Source organism: Podarcis pityusensis (genome assembly GCF_964106645.2).
Source record: "Podarcis pityusensis genome assembly, chromosome: 11".
Taxonomy (NCBI): domain Eukaryota; kingdom Metazoa; phylum Chordata; class Lepidosauria; order Squamata; family Lacertidae; genus Podarcis; species Podarcis pityusensis.
The window spans coordinates 8,509,613-8,527,948 of record NC_138036.1 but is presented as its reverse complement, the minus strand read 5'-3'; the positions used below and the strand labels follow the sequence as shown (position 1 = coordinate 8,527,948).

The 18,336-nt window shown below is 46.5% G+C and overlaps 1 protein-coding gene across 2 annotated transcripts in view; it reads left to right on the top strand.

Moving 5' to 3' along the window:
* The first annotated feature begins 3,988 nt into the window (after positions 1-3,988).
* The window catches only part of PSTPIP2 (proline-serine-threonine phosphatase interacting protein 2), a 59,725-nt gene continuing 45,377 nt past the window's right edge, over positions 3,989-18,336 (top strand). The window contains exon 1 of one of the 2 annotated variants that reach the window (XM_080973631.1): positions 3,989-4,142. In XM_080973631.1, the coding sequence (XP_080829757.1) occupies positions 4,071-4,142 (72 nt within the window). In that variant the 5' untranslated portion in view covers positions 3,989-4,070. Of the gene's footprint in view, positions 4,143-10,944; positions 11,116-18,336 lie in introns of those variants that run through there. The other variant, XM_080973632.1, reaches the window with a different exon arrangement.

Here is an 18,336-nt window from a genome sequence, read left to right as displayed (position 1 = left end):
CTGATTTTTCGTTAGGGTAATACTTTTAAGACTCAGTGCAAACATTGCACACTGTCAATTAAAGAACAAAAGCTTTCTTTTAAAGGCTGTTTGCCCTTAAACACACATGTGGGAGAGTTGCTTTGCCTCTTTGCCGTACTGCGCAGACTTTCTGACCTGGGGGTTGATAATGTGGTTTGGGGTTAGGTGGTTGGAATAGTAGGATGGGAAGGTGGGTTTGGGTGGCTGCAAAATGGGCATCAGAGTTTTAATCCATTGTACAAGTTGCTTGTACAGGCCAGACTGTAGCCCTGCCCCATTCTAAAAGGGGTTTACTCAGGTGGCCAAAACCACAAGTTTCGAACAGCCTGTTTTTCCTTTCATTGTCCACAATCAGAGACAGTCCACCAATGAGGGAACCACCTTAGGTGGCACATCAGCCTCCAAGAAGCACATCGCCTGCCAACACATTGCCAGAAAACTAGTCTCACCCCTTTTAGAAATGTTTTGGCCTTGTAGAGGAAAAGAAAAGTATTGGCAAGAAACACACACAGGCCACTTCTCTAAAACACATATTGGAAAGGTAGGTGCACAAACGTCTCAACACAGCTATATTTTTTCCTATGTGTGTATTCAGGCCTATGTGCAAACAGGTTGATGGCATCTGCTGCACCTTGAAACTTTGCTTCTGCCTTCATCCCTCAATGAGACATCACATCCAACACTTTCTGGCATGTTTTCAAGCACCTAAAACTGCCCTTAGCTGGAGGGTGGGGGAGAGACGTGGTTCTCCAGTTTGCACATTTAGGATTACACGGCTTGTTTGACTAGGAGGTGCTTTTCCTTTGACTCTTAGAACAGTTTCACAAACTTTGGCCTCCAGCTGTTTTTGGACTGCAATTTCCATCACCCCTACCCAGCAGAACCAGTACATTAAATGTATGGACCAGTAGAGGGCAGCACATGTACAGACAATAAACCCTAGGGCACTGTGCAGTAAAAAACATGAAAGCATTGTGTTACATAAACATGCCTGCTTGGCTGTGTTCATTTGACTCCTTGAAACCAATTGCCCAGCTTCCCAAGCTGCTGTCCTTCTCCACTGCCTTGTAGTTCTTAGCACCCAGCCCTTTCCTAGAACTTAGATAATATACTCCCTCAGATCCTGTTTCACCACCTCATCTTTCTAGCCTTTACCATTCCTTAACACCCCACAATTCAACCTTTTTCCTATTTTGACTTTACCCAACCAGATACATTCTAGGTATTTTAGGCTACGACTCCCATCAGTCCTAGGTACTGTAGCCAATGGTCAGGAATGGTGGGAATTAAAAAGTCCAAAACTGGAGAACACTAGGCAGGGGAAGGCCATGACACTGGACCTGTGAGTTTCCTGACCATAAATGATTGCCATGCTCATTCTAGATCTTCTTGCTTAGCCTCCCTGCCTTTCAGGGGATGTGCTGCTATGGGAACTAACAAGGCAGTGATGGGCAACCTGTTGTCATCCTGGTGCTGCTGGACCTCCAACTCCCATCAACCCCAGCCAGCATGGGATAATGGGAATTGCAGTTCACCCATGTATCCAGGGCCACAGGTTCCCCACACTTGTTCTAAGGCAGCAGTCTCCCCTACTCCCCAACAACATGACCAGAGGACTTTGGAATCTCCCATGCAACAGCCCTCTGCCAATACAGCGGTACCTCGGGTTACATACGCTTCAGGTTACAGACGCTTCAGGTTTCAGACTCTGCTAACCCAGAAATAGTACCTCGGGTTAAGAACGTTGCTTCAGTATGAGAACAGAAATCGTGCTCCGGTGGCGCGGCAGCAGCAGGAGGCCCCATTAGCTAAAGTGGTGCTTCATGTTAAGAACAGTTTCAGGTTAAGTACGGACCTCCAGAATGAATTAAGTACTTAACCCGAGGTACCACTGTAATGTGCAAATGAGGCCTTAGAGCAATGGTGACCAGACTCTTTCTCCCCACCCCATGGACCACTTGAAAACTGCTAAGGGTCTTTGCAAACCACCTAGTGATTTTTCTGTCCTAGTCATTGCTGGATGATTTGTAATGGTATTTTATTGTGTTAGAATTCCATAGCATTCAATATCAAATGCAATATAAGAAATAAAAAGTAATACAGTTACAATTTAGGAGTATTTAAGGTGATGGATATTCCCTCTCAAGTCACAAATCCAATGACACACTGCAGACCAGGTGAATGAAGCCTGTGAGCCATGTTTTGGGAACCCCTGCCTAGAGATTAAATCCACACCTCTCAGCATGTGTGCATGGTGTATTGGGTATGTGAGAGTGAAATAATGGCTTTAAGGTCTCCAGTTTGAGCAACTTTGGAGATGATCAAGAGGCACAAGATTAGAGGAGTCACACATGGAAAAGCCCCAGAGTTCATCCACCCTGCAAAGAAACCTGACACGTACATTCCATTTCCCAGCAGTCAAAGTTTCCTTCCTATCCCATGGCTTTTTCCTCTTCCATCAGAAGTCACGTATGTGACGGAAGGCCAGTGCTCCATCTTGTTCACCTGTGCTGTGGCTTGCACAACCAGAGCACACATTTCCAGCTCCCTTTTTGAAACCCCTGACTTTAATACATTGTAATATATTTTAAGCCAACACTGATGGTTCAGATCACAAATACATGATAGACAAAGGGTCACCCTCTAACCCTTTGATCTTGTTGGAAGAGGGGGGTACGTATCCCCCATAATAAACACATGGGGCCAAATAAAACATTTCATTGTACAGTGGTACCTCAGTTTACAAACTTAATCCGTTCTGGAAATCCGTTCTTAAACTGAAACTCCTTAAATTGGCAGACCCCTAGCTGGCTCCAGCCCACCGGCCGGCAGCCAGTCGAACTCCAGTCCTCGGTTCTGCATCAAAAAATGTGACTCGGAGCTTCAGAAGCCTTTCAGAAGCTGAGCATGCAAGCCAGCAGAAATAACAAAACTTCGCGACAGAAGGGCGGACAGAGGCAGATGTCAAGCATATTTACAAGCAGTTTATTCAGCATAGATCAGGACAAAGAAAACATGTCTGCTCTCTTTCATGTCCAAGAGCAAGAAGCATAAGGCAAAAGTTATACACAAACGGAAGTTCCCAGCAAGCTGTGCTGGAATGTAAACAGACATGTGACATACAACAGCTCCACACATTTGTTTAGGTGGAACGGAACATCAATATCCTAACACCAACGTGTGTGTGTGTGTGTGTGTGTGTGTGTGTACTCAAATGAGCATGGGTTTGTGTGTGCCAAACTGGGTCTTTGACCCGGGTGAAAGAAAGCCTAGTTTCGCCCCTGCTAAACCTCCGCTGCCTTGTGGGATATCTTTGGAAGAAGAAAAGGCTAAGCAGTAAACCCTATGCGAATTTGGAGTTGAGTCCCTAAAACAATTGTATGGTGCCTTGTTCTCTTCCTTCTGGCAACTCCTGCGGCCAAGCTGGTGCCAAAAGTCTTCTTCTTTGGACCACATCAGCGTGGCCAAGAGGAGGGTCTTCTCATCTGGGTAATCCAGAACCTCCATAGCCACTGCCCAGGCTTGTCTCCCAGGGACGTGAGTTGTACTGTGGTCTAAACAGGTCTAATCTTGGCCTTGAAGCGAGATTAACGCCACACCCCATAGTTCTTTGACTGGACTAAACCATCCAGGGTTCCTTTACCTTTTTTAACCCAGGGAGGTCACTTGGTGCTGTTAAACCAACGGTTTGTCTTCACCCCTGGAGGCACACTCCATTGTCTCTTCAAGCAGAGGGATAATAGCCACCACCATGGTATCATTTTGTGTGTTCATCCCCACGTTGCACCTGGATTTAGGGATGTCACTAATCCAATAATTGTGCAGCTTCCTGGGGACACTTTCCAGGAAAGTACACCTTCCTGCTGGTGTTTTCCCCACCTCCATAGTCTTGCTCCATAGACTTCCTTGCAGTAATATGATGCTTGCGGCTTAATCCTCCCAGAACACCCAGTTTCATTCAGGTCTGTTCCTTACACTCAGTCGCACATTACAGCAAGGCAGCCTTCTTGGGTGCAGGAGACAGAAAGGAAAAGAGGACAGAAAGGCTCATGGATTTAATCTGGAATACTTTTTCTACAGTGGAAAGAACACTCTTCAAAGAAACATCTCTACCAAAGGAGGTAAGAAAGCAATGGTTGGAGAAGAACAGGAAGCACAGGTGATTTTGGAAGAAGTATTAAATCTTTGTTGTGAGTTCTGGCTTAGAGGTCCTTTTGAGTTATCTTGGACATTTTCCAGGGACTGGGCAAAAGCATTTCAATCTAGTGACAAGCACATCCTTTGCAGGCAGGCAGCCGCCCAGATTTAATCCCTGGCTCAGGCAACTGAAAGATCAGGTAGCAGGTAGAGAACGTAGCTTGAGGCTGGATCTAACATGCATAAGAATGGGGTGGTAGACTCCTGATTCAGGGTAGAATGAACAGTTCCCTTTTTTTTTTTGTAAATGCTTTTTATTGGTGTTTCATTTAATACAAACAAAATACAGTAAAATTCAACAGTCATTTACCCACATTCTTTCCCCACACTCTGCTGAGCATTGACTTCCTTCCCTCCCTTCAACAGGTTTTCTTATGTCAGTTACTTCTCCACAGCTTCTTATTGTATCCAATCCTGTCTACATCATAAGAATTCTTTCAGAGTCTTGCCAGTCTTCAAATTTCTACAGCTATTATTTATGTACTCCATAAATTTACTCCAATCTTTTTGGAATTTTGTTTCCTCCTGATTTTGGATCCTACCGGTCAGTTTTGCTAGTTCCACATAACCAACCATCTTCGTCTGCCACTCCTCTGTTGTTGGTAATTTCCATTTTTGGGCTGCAAAGTTCTGGTAGAATCAACAGTTCCAATGCAGTTGCGGATCAAATTTATGAATGCTGTAAAAGATAAAATAGAGTGGAGACAGCAGGGAGAGCAAATTGCTTCTCCCAAATGGCTAGTTTTCTGCTTCTAGTTCTTCTTACTCAAGGGACCAATAAAAATGATCTCTTCCCTTGCAGTTTGATTTGTACAGTCCATTCTGCCACCTCATAATGTTAAATATCCAACCTGGGCTGCTGTGAGATGCTGCCGGCCAGAGCAATCCAGCAGCCTGTCTCTTCCTAAGTTAGCTTCATGTTAGCCTGTTGTGATTGTCTAGGGGTGCTTTCAGACTGTCGCTGGTTTAGGGTAGGATCGGGCCTTTTGCAACAAGGAACATCCTGACTCATAGTTCAGTCTCTTAGACACTGGTATGCAAGCAGCTTTCTGACCTTTATTTGCCCCCTGTTCACACATGCATACAGACACGAAGTAGGAGTAAAGCACAGCTTGCAGGCTGTTCGCCACCAAACCCCTTATTCGCTTACAGCCATGTGAAATCTGCCTCCCTGCCCTTAGCTAGCAAAATATTAGTGGCCTGATCAGGAACAAGATTACCTGGGGGTAGCTGTGTGGTGGGTCATGGGAACTTGCCTTAACACCCTTGTACAGTGGTACCTCGGGTTACATACGCTTCAGGTTACATGGGCTTCAGGTTGCAGACTCCGCTAACCCAGAAATAGTACCTCGGGTTAAGAACTTTGCTTCAGGATGAGAACAGAAATCGTGCTCTGGCGGCGCGGCGGCAGCGGGAGGCCGCATTAGCTAAAGTGGTGCTTCAGGTTAAAAACAGTTTCAGGTTAAGAACGGACCTCCAGAACAGATTAAGTTTGTAACCAGAGGTACCACTGTACTACAGGGATGCGGGTGGCACTGTGGGTTAAACCACAGAGCCTAGGACTTACCAATCGGAAGGTCGGCGGTTCGAATCCCCGCGACGGGGTGAGCTCCCGTTGCTCGGTCCCTGCTCCTGCCAACCTAGCAGTTCGAAAGCACGTCAAAGTGCAAGTAGATAAATAGGTACCGCTTTATAGCGGGAAGGTAACGGCGTTTCCGTGCGCTGCTCTGGTTCGCCAGAAGCGGCTTAGTCATGCTGGCCACATGACCCGGAAGCTGTATGCCAGCTCCCTTGGCCAATAAAGCAAGATGAGCGCTGCAACCCCAGAGTCGGTCACAACTGGACCTAATGGTCAGGGTCCCTTTACCTTTACCTTATCACTGTACTTCAGATTTCTGATGCAAAAGGACAGCACTTACTACAGAACCCTCTTTGGCTTCTGGGCTGGCAATGTGGTAAAGTAAAGTGCCCATCCCTCGTGGGAGGACGGATTAGTCTTGAGAGCTTCTAGTTGCTGACCCCTCTTTGGAAGCATTCCTCCTGAGGTTGAGTTATCGGCAACAGAGAGGGTGTGTTTGTGGGCTTGGGACTTCCTCCTGTATGCATTCTTACTGTCATAACCTGGAAACAAACTAGGCGATTGTCCTGTCCAACCTTCCTCATTGTTCAGCTGTATTTTTAGTAACTCTTGTCAGGCCAGGCAAACCGGGAGAACAGGTGGAGTCTTCATTCTGTGCCAACAGCATCTGACACGTTGTGGATTGCGATGCCTCTCGTTGCAAACTTTGCATAAGAAATGCTCCTGTAATTTCCATGTTCCAGTGGTGGGTGGTTTACCGGTACTTGCAAATACAGCCTTTAATCATTTTATCTGCTGTCAGCTTGTGGTGCTTTGAACAGTTGTTTTATCCTTTTTAAATATATATATATATATATATATATATATATATATATATATATATCAATTGTTTTGTATTTTTATGTCTCATGAGCTGCTTTGTGAGGGTTTTATGCCATGAAAGGCAGCCTTAAAAATACTTCTATCTATTCATGAGTCGGTCACTATTGTTCCTCAAGACGGAACTTCACCATCGCAAAGTTTTCAGCTTTTACTTAAAAGGAAAAAGGGGGGGGGGGACATCTGGGCACTTTACAGTGGTACCTCAGGTTAAGAATTTAATTTGTTCTGGAGGTCCATTCTTAACCTGAAACTGTTCTTAACCTGAGGTACCACTTTAGCTAATGGGGCCTCCCACTGCCGCTCTGCCGCCGCCACACGATTTCTGTTCTCATCCTGAAGTAAAGTTCTTAACCTGAGGTACTACTTCTGGGTTAGCGGAGTCTGAAACCTGAAGCGTCTGTAACCCGAGGTACCACTGTATAGCAAACAGTAAAAAAAACAACAACAACCACAAAGCAAGTGTGACAAGTCTTTGTGCAAAACTATAAAGTTGAAGAAATTAGTGGAAACCTGCATTAAATGTCTGGGTAAAAAATGGACAAATTCTGTAACCTGAAGCGTCTGTAACCTGAGGTACCACTGTACTTCCTACAAATACAGGTCTTCATCTTGCAGTGCTAAACTCTGGAACTCACTTCCACAAGAGACGGCCACGAATGTGGATAGCTTTCAAAGAGGATTAGACAAATTTGTGCAGGATGAGACTGTCGTTGGCTGCTAAACCTGATGGCTATGTTTTACCTCATTGCTAGAGGCAGTAATGCTTTGGAATACCAGTGGCTGGGAATCACAGGTGGGAAGACTGTTGTAGTGCTCAGACTCTGTTTTTGAGAATCCCACAGACATCTGGTTGGCCACTGTGAGAACAAGATCCAGAATGAGGCGGCTCACTTGTCTGCCCCAGCAAACTCTTCTCGTGTTCTTAAATGAAGAACGCTCCCCCCCCTCCCCCAGTTATTAAATAATGTTGTTAAGTAAATAATAATAATAATTTATTATTTATACCCCGCCCATCCGGCTGTGTTTCCCCAGCCACTCTGGGGGGCTTCCAACAGAATATTAAAATACAATAACCTATTAAACATTAAAAGCTTCCCTAAACAGGGCTGCCTTCAGATGTCTTCTAAAAGTCTGGTACAGTCAAATCTGGGGTTAAAGTTGCTTCAGGTTGAGCGTTTTCGGGTTGCGCTCCGCGGCGACCCAGAAGTAACAGAACACGTTACTTCCGGGTTTCGCCGCTCATGCATGCGCAGACACTCACGTGCATGCGCAGAAGCTGCAAATCGCGACCTGTGCAGACATGCGTTCTCTTCAGGATGTGAACTGGGCTCCGGAATGGATCCCGTTCGCATCCAGAGGTAACACTGTAGTTGTTTTTCTCTTTGACATCTGGTGGGAGGGCGTTCCAGAGGACGGGTGCCACTACCGAGAAGGCCCTCTGCCTGGTTCCCTGTAACTTGGCTTCTCGCAGCGAGGGAACCACCAGAAGGCCCTCGGCGCTGGACCTCAATGTCCGGGCTGAACGATGGGGGTGGTTACGTAGCTGTTAAGAGTCTCAAACAACGACCAGGGAGCCCTGGATTCAAATCTCCACTCAGCCATGGCATTCACGGGCAGACCTTTGCTGCTCATCTCACAGGCCAGCCTACCTCGCAGGGTTATTGTGAGGGTAACATGAAGAGAACTATGTGTGCTACTTCATGCTTGGGGGAAAGGTGGGTGGGATTTAAAAAAATACACTAAATATGATTGACAAAGAGGAAAAATAAGCAAGGGCAGCTTTTCTGAGCCTTGCCTGAGAAGCTAGACTGGCTCAAATTGTGTTTCTTCCAGAATTTTAAAAGGGGTGGGATGGAACCATTTCCCCTTTTGCATTTGGCCAGCAAGGTCAGCATGGTTTTTTAAAAAATACTTTTTCCTTTTCAACCTGGGATAAGCAATTGTGAAAAGCACAGGCTTCTGGTTTCTCTTAACTGCATACCCTTGTCAGAAACCATTCTTCCTTCAGAGCACAGCACCTCTTCTTCCCACAATCTCCTGCGTCTGAAAGTGTTTTGTGTGTAACAAGCAACTTGAAAACTGGAGTTAATTAGCGCCTGCAAATGTTCCCTGATCTCGCCAACACTCCAGCTGATCCTCCCCAACTCACCTCTGCTCCTAAATGAAGTTTCTGTTGCCATGCACAGAGTTGCCACCTTTTTGTCTGACAGGGCTCCTCTATCTGTGCAGCACAAGGAAAATTCAACAGATGCAGCCTTTTCCTGGGCAATAGTAAGGGAGAGCTCTACCTGTTGAATGTTTGCCACCTATCAATCAGAACTACAGCAGAAAGACCACAATCTTAACAGTCCCACCCTAACCATGTTGAGTCTAAACAACCTTTGCATTCAAGGAAGTAGTGCCTTTAGGAGCTGTAGTAAACAATGCTTATTTGGAAGTAAATCAGAGTTCAATGTGGCTTACTCGCAAGTAAGTGTGTGCAGGAGTGCTGCCTTGCCATTACTCCAAATGAATTTCCATTTCCATTACTCCCAAGAGTGTGCCTAAGGATTGCAGCTGTACGGCCCAATGCTACATGCATTATTACTCTCAGGACAAATACCACATAATACATTTAAGGCACATGGCTTCCATCAACAAATTATGGGAATTGTAGTTTGTTAAAGTCGCTGGGAACTCTTTCTCTCTTAGGGGTAAACTACAGTTCTAACCTAGGATGCGGGTGGCGCTGTGGGTTAAACCACAGAGCCTAGGGCTTGCTGATCAGAAGGTCGGCGGTTCGAATCCCCGCGACGGGGTGAGCTCCCATTGCTCGGTCCCTGCTCCTGCCCACCTAGCAGTTCGAAAGCATGAAGTGCAAGTAGATAAATAGGTACTGCTCTGGCAGGAAGGTAAACAGCATTTCCGTGCGCTGCTTTGGTTTGCCAGAAGCGGCTTAGTCATGCTGGCCACATGACCCGGAAGCTGTACGCCGGCTCCCTCGGCCAATAACGCGAGATGAGCGCCACAACCCCAGAGCCGGCTACAACTGGACCTAACGGTCAGGGGTCCCCTTTACCTTTACCTTACAGTTCTAACCACAACCCTATATCTATATAATCCAAACCTGCTTTCTTGGAAGTAAAGCCCACTGAAACATGGTAAAGATTTGCATCAAAGATTTTGCAGCAAAACAAGAAACTTCTCTGATATGTTAAAAGACGAACAAATTATCCTATAAACCTTTATAGACTATAGTCCACGTCATCAGACATAAAGTGTTGCTCTGAGTTATAAATATGCATAGTATATATTTATTGGGACCATTTGCTGCAAATTTGTTAAAGTTACTGGGAAGTATAGTTCTGTGAGGAGTGAACTACAGTTCCCAAGGTTCTTGGGGCGGGTGTTTTAAATGTATAGTGAGTATGCAGCTTCATTTTGGACCTCTTTAACCTGACTTGTGAAATTTAAGATCATGTACACGATTGTTGGGAACCAGCCTCCCCCCCCCCCATTTAAAACATCGTGTTTTAATTGTAACCTGCCCTGGGCCTTCAGGTGAAGGCTGGGCAAAATAAAATAACTATAATTATTATTAACACCCCATTAAACTCAGTCATTTTTGAGTAACCACATATAAAAGGATGGCACTGTCCGTGCTCTGGAGTAGTCCTCAGATTACCCCTCCCCCAAGTCAAGGATAAGCCTCAAACTCTTTTTTTTTTTACAATTTGTGCAAAAAAGAGGAAATTTGAGCATGCATTTCTTAGCCCTCTATGAGAAGCTACACACAGAGAGAAATCCTTCTACACAACTTTTCTTTTTTTAATTCCATTTTTCAACAGTGATATTTCCATTTAAAACATTTCCAACTTTTTACACATCTGGGATTACTTGAACATCCGGATTTTCCCACCCCCCACCCCGGTTTCCAATATTTATCTGTTCTTTCTACTGCATCTAATTACATACATTCTTCAAATTCATTTTATATCCACTTTTAACTTAAACCTTATTACATTACAGGTAAGTGTTATAGCAATCCTGCTGACGTCTTTAAACCTTCACAGCGATCTTGAAGGTGCTCTATGAATTTCCCCCACCTTCTGCACAACTTTTTAAAGGCATTTTGCTAGCGGGCACCAACTCCATCTCAGGGGCCTAACCATCCCCAGCCCTTCCCCTTTTGTCCAATTCAGAGGGGAAGAATGGGTTCCTTTTTTCTTTTTCTGTTTTTGCGCGTGCACCGGCTTTAAGACCCAGCAGAAAAGGGAAGCAGGGAAGGGAGGGGGGGTGAGAAGGCACGGAGAATTGAGGAACTTGCGTGGAGCAGATCGGCCGGGCAGCAGCAGCAACAGCAGCCTAAGCACTTTGTGCGCACCTGGCAGAAGAGGTGGGGAATCTAACCTGTTGCAGCCACCATGCGGGAGACGCTTTTCAAGGACAACTTCTGGGTGAGAGGGGAGAAGGCGTGGGAGCGTGTCCGGTCTCTGGAAGGAAAAGTTAGACACCCACCCCTCTCCTTTAAGGCTTAGTTATCAGGGGTTGGGGAGAGGGGGCGTTTGGATACCTGCAGCAAAGCTGCACAGATGCAATGCGCAGACCCTGCGCCTCTAAGGGCGAATCTCTCGCCAGGTGCGCGCGTCCCCCTGGCGATGCAGCTGTTTTTGTGTCTGTGTGCGGTGGTGGAGGGGAAGCGCAGCTGGCGCAATTGCTCCCTCCGGGCAGCTCTTAAAGGCACAAGGGCTTTTTGGGAGACTCAAAAGGCGAGTCGAGGTCCTACCTAGAGGCTGGTTTTAGCCCTGTGTGGCGCCTCGAGCGAAGCATCTTGTCCCAGCTGGAAGGTTGTAAGCAATTATCGCGGCTTAAAAGTTTCATTTTGTGCAGGTGAGAGCTAAGGAAATGGACCTTGGTCCCAGAAACGCGTGCCACAGCGAATTTGTGCTGAGCTTTAGGGTGTTGCATAGATACATAGAGTCACAGAATTGGGTGGGACCCTGAGGGTCGTCTAGACCAATCCCCTGAAATGTGTGAATTTGCCCCCTGCGAGGATCGAACCTGCAACCTTGGCATTATCGGCACCAGGCTGTAACCTGTGCGTTGGTTGTGTGTTTGGTCTGTGCAGGGTCTGGATTGAGCAGCGGCTGTTTCTGCCTGTTTCTGGTGCCTCCCTGTCCTTAAATGCTCTGCTTTCCTTCTGAGTCCCTTCCTTTTTCTGCCTGCCTCTTCCTGCTCATTCTCCAGGCTCTCAACAGAGAGGTGTGCCAGTCCAGATGCTGATCCTGTTCTCCCAGTGGCCAGCCAGTGGGAAGCCTGCATGGCAGACCTCAGTGCAACAGCATTCACAATTCCAGGCAACTGATATTGAGAGGCACAATGCCTTTGGAGCAAGAGGCGGAACTTAGCCATTTTTAGCCTTCTCCATGAATTTGCCTAACCATCCATTGTCGGTGGTCACTGTCGCCTCTTGAGAGATAGCTTGGGAGCCATCATGGTGTAGTGGTTAAGAGCGGTGGACTCGTAATCTGGTGAACTGGGTTCGTGTCCCCGCTCCTCCACATGCAGCTGCTGGGTGAGCTTGGGCTAGTCACACTTCTCTGAAGTATCTCAGCCTCACTCACCTCACAGAGTGTTTGTTGTGGGGGAGGAAGGGAAAAGGAGATTGTTAACTGCTTTGAGACTCCTTAAGGGGAGTGAAAGGGACGCGGGTGGCGCTGTGGGTTAAACCACAGAGCCTAGGACTTGCTGTTCAGAAGGTTGGCGGTTCAAATCCCCGCGACGGGGTGAGCTCCTGTTGCTTGGTCCCTGCTCCTGCCAACCTAGCAGTTCGAAAGCACGTCAAAGTGCAAGTAGATGAATAGGTACCGTTCTGGCGGGAAGGTAAATGGCGTTTCCGTGCGCTGCTCTGGTTCTCCAGAAGCGGCTTAGTCATGCTGGCCACATGACCCGGAAGCTGTACGCCAGCTCCCTTGGCCTATACAGGAGTGAAAGGCGGGATATCAAGTCCAAACTCTTCTCTTCTTCTTGAGGGATTGAATTCCATGGTTTATTTAACTGTGTGCTGGGTGCAAAATGTCCTCTGGTCTGCCCTTGATCTTCCGACATTCAACTTCTTTGGATTTCAATGAGTTCCTCAGTTATGCAAGGGGGAGGAAAGCTATTCTCCATTCTGTTGAATGGGACCGTTCCCAAGTTCTAAAGTTATAGAGAGTGAGAAAAAAACGTATCTACTTTCTTCACACCATTCATAATTTTATAGACTCCTCTCGTGTCTCCCCTGCCTTTTGCTCAGCTTTTAAAAAACCACCAAGTCCCAGATGTTGTAATCCTTCCTCATAGGGGAGTTGCTCCAGTCCCTTCTTGATCATTTCAGTTGCTGATTTTGGAATCTTTTTAAGCTCTACAATATCCATTTTGAGGCACAGTGACCAGAACTGTGGTTATATCATAGATTTGCATTTTATGTTCCTGCCCATTCCTAATTATTCATAAAAAAGGAGTTTTCTTATCTACAGCTGTTGCACACTGGCTTGGCACTTTATTTAAGGTGCCTGGTATGACCCCAAGGTCTCTTTTGCATCAATAGGAGTATAGCATCTAGATCAAGGGAAGTAATAGTGCCACTGTATTCTGCTCTGGTCAGACCTCACCTGGAGTACTGTGTCCAGTTCTGGGCACCACAGTTCAAGAAGGACACTGACAAACTGGAACGTGTCCAGAGGAGGGCAACCAAAATGGTCAAAGGCCTGGAAACGATGCCTTATGAGGAACGGCTAAGGGAGCTGGGCATGTTTAGCCTGGAGAAGAGGAGGTTAAGGGGTGATATGATAGCCATGTTCAAATATATCAAAGGATGTCACATAGAGGAGGGAGAAAGGTTGTTTTCTGCTGCTCCAGAGAAGCGGACACGGAGCAATGGATCCAAACTACAAGAAAGAAGATTCCACCTAAACATTAGGAAGAACTTCCTGACAGTAAGAGCTGTTCGACAGTGGAATTTGCTGCCAAGGAGTGTGGTGGAGTCTCCTTCTTTGGAGGTCTTTAAGCAGAGGCTTGACAACCATATGTCAGGAGTGCTCTGATGGTGTTTCCTGCTTGGCAGGGGGTTGGACTCGATGGCCCTTGTGGTCTCTTCCAACTCTGATTCTATGATTCTATGATTCTATGATTCTTTTCTGGTCAGCCACCACTATTTCAGAGCTTGCTAGCATATCTATCAAGTTAGAGGTGGTTTTTTTCTCTCCCTAATATGCATCAGTTTACATTTGCTTACGCTGAATTTCATTTGCTATTTTAAAGCCCTTTCAGCCTGTTTTGAGAGATTTTTTGTGGAGCTCTTCACATTCCCTTTGTTCAGAATACCAGGATTTGGCCTTGGCTCATCAGTTGTTGTAATGGTCATGAGCATGTGCAGAGTGCTTCCCTTGCACCGTCTAATTGTCCAGAGATAGGCTAAAAGTTTCTGTGATTAGTAATGAAGAGCCTCTCAGGTCACGCAAGCTGGAATAGCGGTATATATCTTTTTTTTTTCTATTAGCCAATGCCAACCTCCTTCTCTGACTTGCAACTATTATCTTATTTGATAAATGCATTTCTGGGATGCACTAAATTTATACAGTGAATACTGGCATTTTCCTTCTAGCTATCCTAAAAGGAACGATTCTGTTCCGATTCTGTTCCATTTGCTTTAGAATCTTATTTCTCTCCTGCTCTCTAAGCTGGTGTACCATAGTGGCAAGCAGTCCAATCCCAATCAAACAGCCGTTTGGTTGATCCTAAGTTATTGTCTAACTGTGGATTTTGGAGGGTTTTCTCTCCCCTCCCTTATGAACTGATAATAATAATAAATAATAATTTATTATTTGTACCCTGCCCATCTGGCTGGGTTTCCCCTGCCACTCTGGGCAGCTTCTAACAAAGATTAAAAATACATTAAAATGTCACACATTAAAAACTTCCCTGAACAGGGCTGCCTTCAGATGTCTTCTAAATATCAGGTAGTTGTTTATCTCTTTGACATCTGATGGGAGGGTGTTCCACAGGGCGGGCGCCACCACCAAGAAGGCCCTCTGCCTGGCTCCCTGAAACTTGGCTTCTCGCAGTGAGGGAACCGCCAGAAGGCCCTCAGCGCTGGACCTCAGCGTCCGGGCAGAACGATGGGGGTGGAAATGCTCCTTCAGGTATACTCAACCACTTTTAGAATCATTGCTCTGTGAGGGGAACGGGGTGGTCTCCTAACAACTCTCAGCAGCCCAAATAAACCACAGTTTCCAGGATTTTTGGGGAGGAAGTCATGACCATTTAAAGTGGGATAATACTGCTATACAGTGGTACCTCAGGTTAAGTACTTAATTCGTTCTTAACCTGAAACTGTTCTTAACCTGAAGCACCACTTTAGCTAATGGGGCCTCCTGCTGCCGCCGCGCCACCGGAACACACTTTCTGTTCTCATCCTGAAGCAAAGTTCTTAACCTGAGCTACTATTTCTGGGTTAGCGGAGTCTGTAACCTGAAGCGTATGTAACCTGAGGTACCACTGTAAATGTACAATGCAAGTGGTGCCTCAATGGATTTACAAAGCCAGGAATTCAGAAAAGGATACAGACCAGAGAAACAGCGAAAGATGAAGGACGCAGCAATTGGACACACAAAAAAATCGCTTGTACCATTTCACATCCTGCATATTTACATAGTAGCAAAGACAGACAACGGACCTTGACTCCCAGAGTTTAGGATCACACAGCGGGAGAGAACCTCTTCAAGGCTAACCATCTGGACTCTCTGTTTAAACCAATCCCTCTTCCCAGGGAACTCTGGGAATTATGCCTCTGGGAGGGGAACAGGGGAGTCTCCTTTCAACTTGCAGCACCCTTTACAAAACTCCAGTTCCCAGAATTCTCTGGAAGAAGCAGGAACTGGTAAAACTGGCCAGAAACATCAGGGGGAAGCTGCCAAGTATGGATCCTTGGGATACAAACTCTGTATATGTTAAGTTGTGGGTGAACATATCAGACGACACAGCGATTCTTCAAACAGCTCTTGTTTATTCACAGGCCAGAACAGAACTGAACTGAAGGGTTCAGCCAGCCTGCTTATATAGAGCTCCAGTAGAACGCAGCAGTAACCATTTTCTGTAACTGTCCAATCACTGAACGTCACTTTCGATTCCTTATTTGCATATATGGACCTGAGTGAAAACTATCTACAGTATCCCCCTGCTGGCCCAGGGTGAGAACTTCAGTACATAACAGTATATCCTCAAGTGCTTTGAGGGGGCTTGCATTTCACTTCCTACTGTTGCGACCTTCATTGTCCTGCCCCCAACATCTTGGCCTGCCCCAAAGCAATTCTCAGAAAAGGACCGACTGAAGAGATGGTCGACTGGAGTCTGCCCTACCTGGCCCTTGCTCCGCCCCCCAGCCGGCAGCTGATTGGGCAACTGGGGAGGGGGCGGGGCGATGGCCAGCAAGCAAAGGCCCATAGCTGTCAAAGGATTCCTCGCAAGAAAAGGGAAAAGTTGACAGCTATGCACAGGTCACAAACCCCGCCCACTGCTTTGATGATGAGTGAGCTGTCATTCTCCCAGCCCTACCCAGAGATGCCTGGGATTGAACCTGGAGTCTTCTGCATGCAAAACAGATGCTCTACCACTGAGCTACAGCCCTAACTAACATTTCTGATCTGCAAGGAGTACACCTATGTGGTGTAGTGGTTAAGAGCAGTAGACTCGTAATCTGGGGAACCAGGTTCGCTTCCCCGCTCCTCCACATGCAGCTGCTGGGTGACCTTGGGCTAGTCACACTTCTGTGAAGTCTCTCAGCCCCACTCACCTCACAGAGTGTTTGTTGTGGGGGAAGAAGGGAAAGGAGAATGTTGGCCGCTTTGAGACTCCCTAGGGTAGCGATAAAGCGGGATATCAAATCCAAACTCTTCTTCTTCTCTTCTTCAGCAGCTTCTCTTAATCTCCTAGTCCAGCCTTTGCTAACATAGCACCCTCCAGAAGTGTTTGACTACAACTCCCGGCAGTCCATCTCACACCCTCTAAATTCTAAATATGCCCGATGTACCCCAAATTCAGAGACACCCCCCTGCTCTATTGCATACCTCCCTCCTTGCTGCCCCTGCTCCCCAGAGCTCCCCTTCTCCTGATGGAAATCAGCTCCTTGAAATCAGCTCAGTCAGTAGAGCATGAGACTCTTAATCTCATGGGTCATGGGTTCAAGATTCCTGCATTGCCGGGGGTTGGACTAGATGACCCTCGGGGTCCCTTCCGACTTTACGATTTTATGATTTCAACACCACACAATGAGGGTGCCTCTCTTTGCAACCGCTCCCACCTTTGCCTCCTTTCCGCCTCTCCATTTCCTCCTGTTGCTTTGCCTTTTCAGGCTGAAAACCCGTGGGAAGAATTTGTTCCTTTTGCATGCACTTACCGTACAGCACCTACTGACTGAGGCGGGTTAAAAATAACAAATGCTGTGGCACTCGCACTAATAGCAGATGCAGGTGGTGACAGCTGACAGAAATGGAAACAAGAGGCAGATATCGACATGCTTGGCATGTGTGTGTGAGAGAAAGAGGAGGAAACACTGGTTTGCGAAAATATGAAGGAAGTATTTAGGAAAGAGAAAGAAAAACCCCACGTTTCAGACTGAGAAGAGGGGCAGTGCCCTTCCTGTCAGGGGGGCAGATACAGTTCACCATTATATTAGGAAGTGCCTTGCGAGGTTTGGGGGGAAACCCAAGTCCCTCATTGCTTAAAAATGGAACTAGAGGACATCTAATGCATAATCACAACCACACATCCCCTGAGAGCAGGGCTGGTTCGGGACCTTTGGCCGTTTGAGGCAAACCAGAAAACGGCGCCCGCGACTCCTCCCATATGCCGCAACTGTCCCGTTTTGAGCGAGACATCCCCAATTGGCAGAAGCCACCCCAGACTGCATTGTTTTTATTTATGTTTCTGATACAATTCCATATCAAAGAGATAAACAGAAATGACGCAAGAAGCAAAAGAAACAACAACTCTGAAATAGAAAAGAAATACCAATGTTAGGATATCCAAAAAACAAACAGAAAACCAGAAAGCATTCCTCAGCTGACCTTCCCATCCTCTCCTTCCATGGTTCCTTTTGTCTCCTCTTTTTCTCACGTTTTCTTGGTTCGCCCCGTCTGTTGCAACTGCTTATCACAAGAGACTAGGGCCCTGCGGGACTTGACATCTTTCCTCAGGGCCTGCAAGACAGAGCTGTTCCGCCTGGCCTTTGGTTTGGACTCAGTCTGACCCTTATGTTTCCCTCCCCTTATGGTTTTGATCTATGGGCTATTATTAAAATGAGGCTGCATTTTAAATTCCATTTTAACCTGTATCTTAAATTGGTTCCACCCCCATTGTTTTTTTACTATAATTTTACTGGTGTTAGCTGCCCTGAGCCCAGCTCTGGCCGGGGAGGGTGGGGTATAAATAAATATTATTATTATTATTATTATTATTATTATTATTATTATTTAAACTTTAGTTAATTCCTACTCTGCTGAAGAAGCCACTGGAGGTGACTTGAGGAAACAGCACTCAAGGATTGCCCTGTCTTTCTGGATCTGCCGCCCCTCCTGGCTGTCCGCAGACTGCCGCCCGAGGCAGCTGCCTCAGCCAGGCTAATGAGTGGGCCGGCTCTG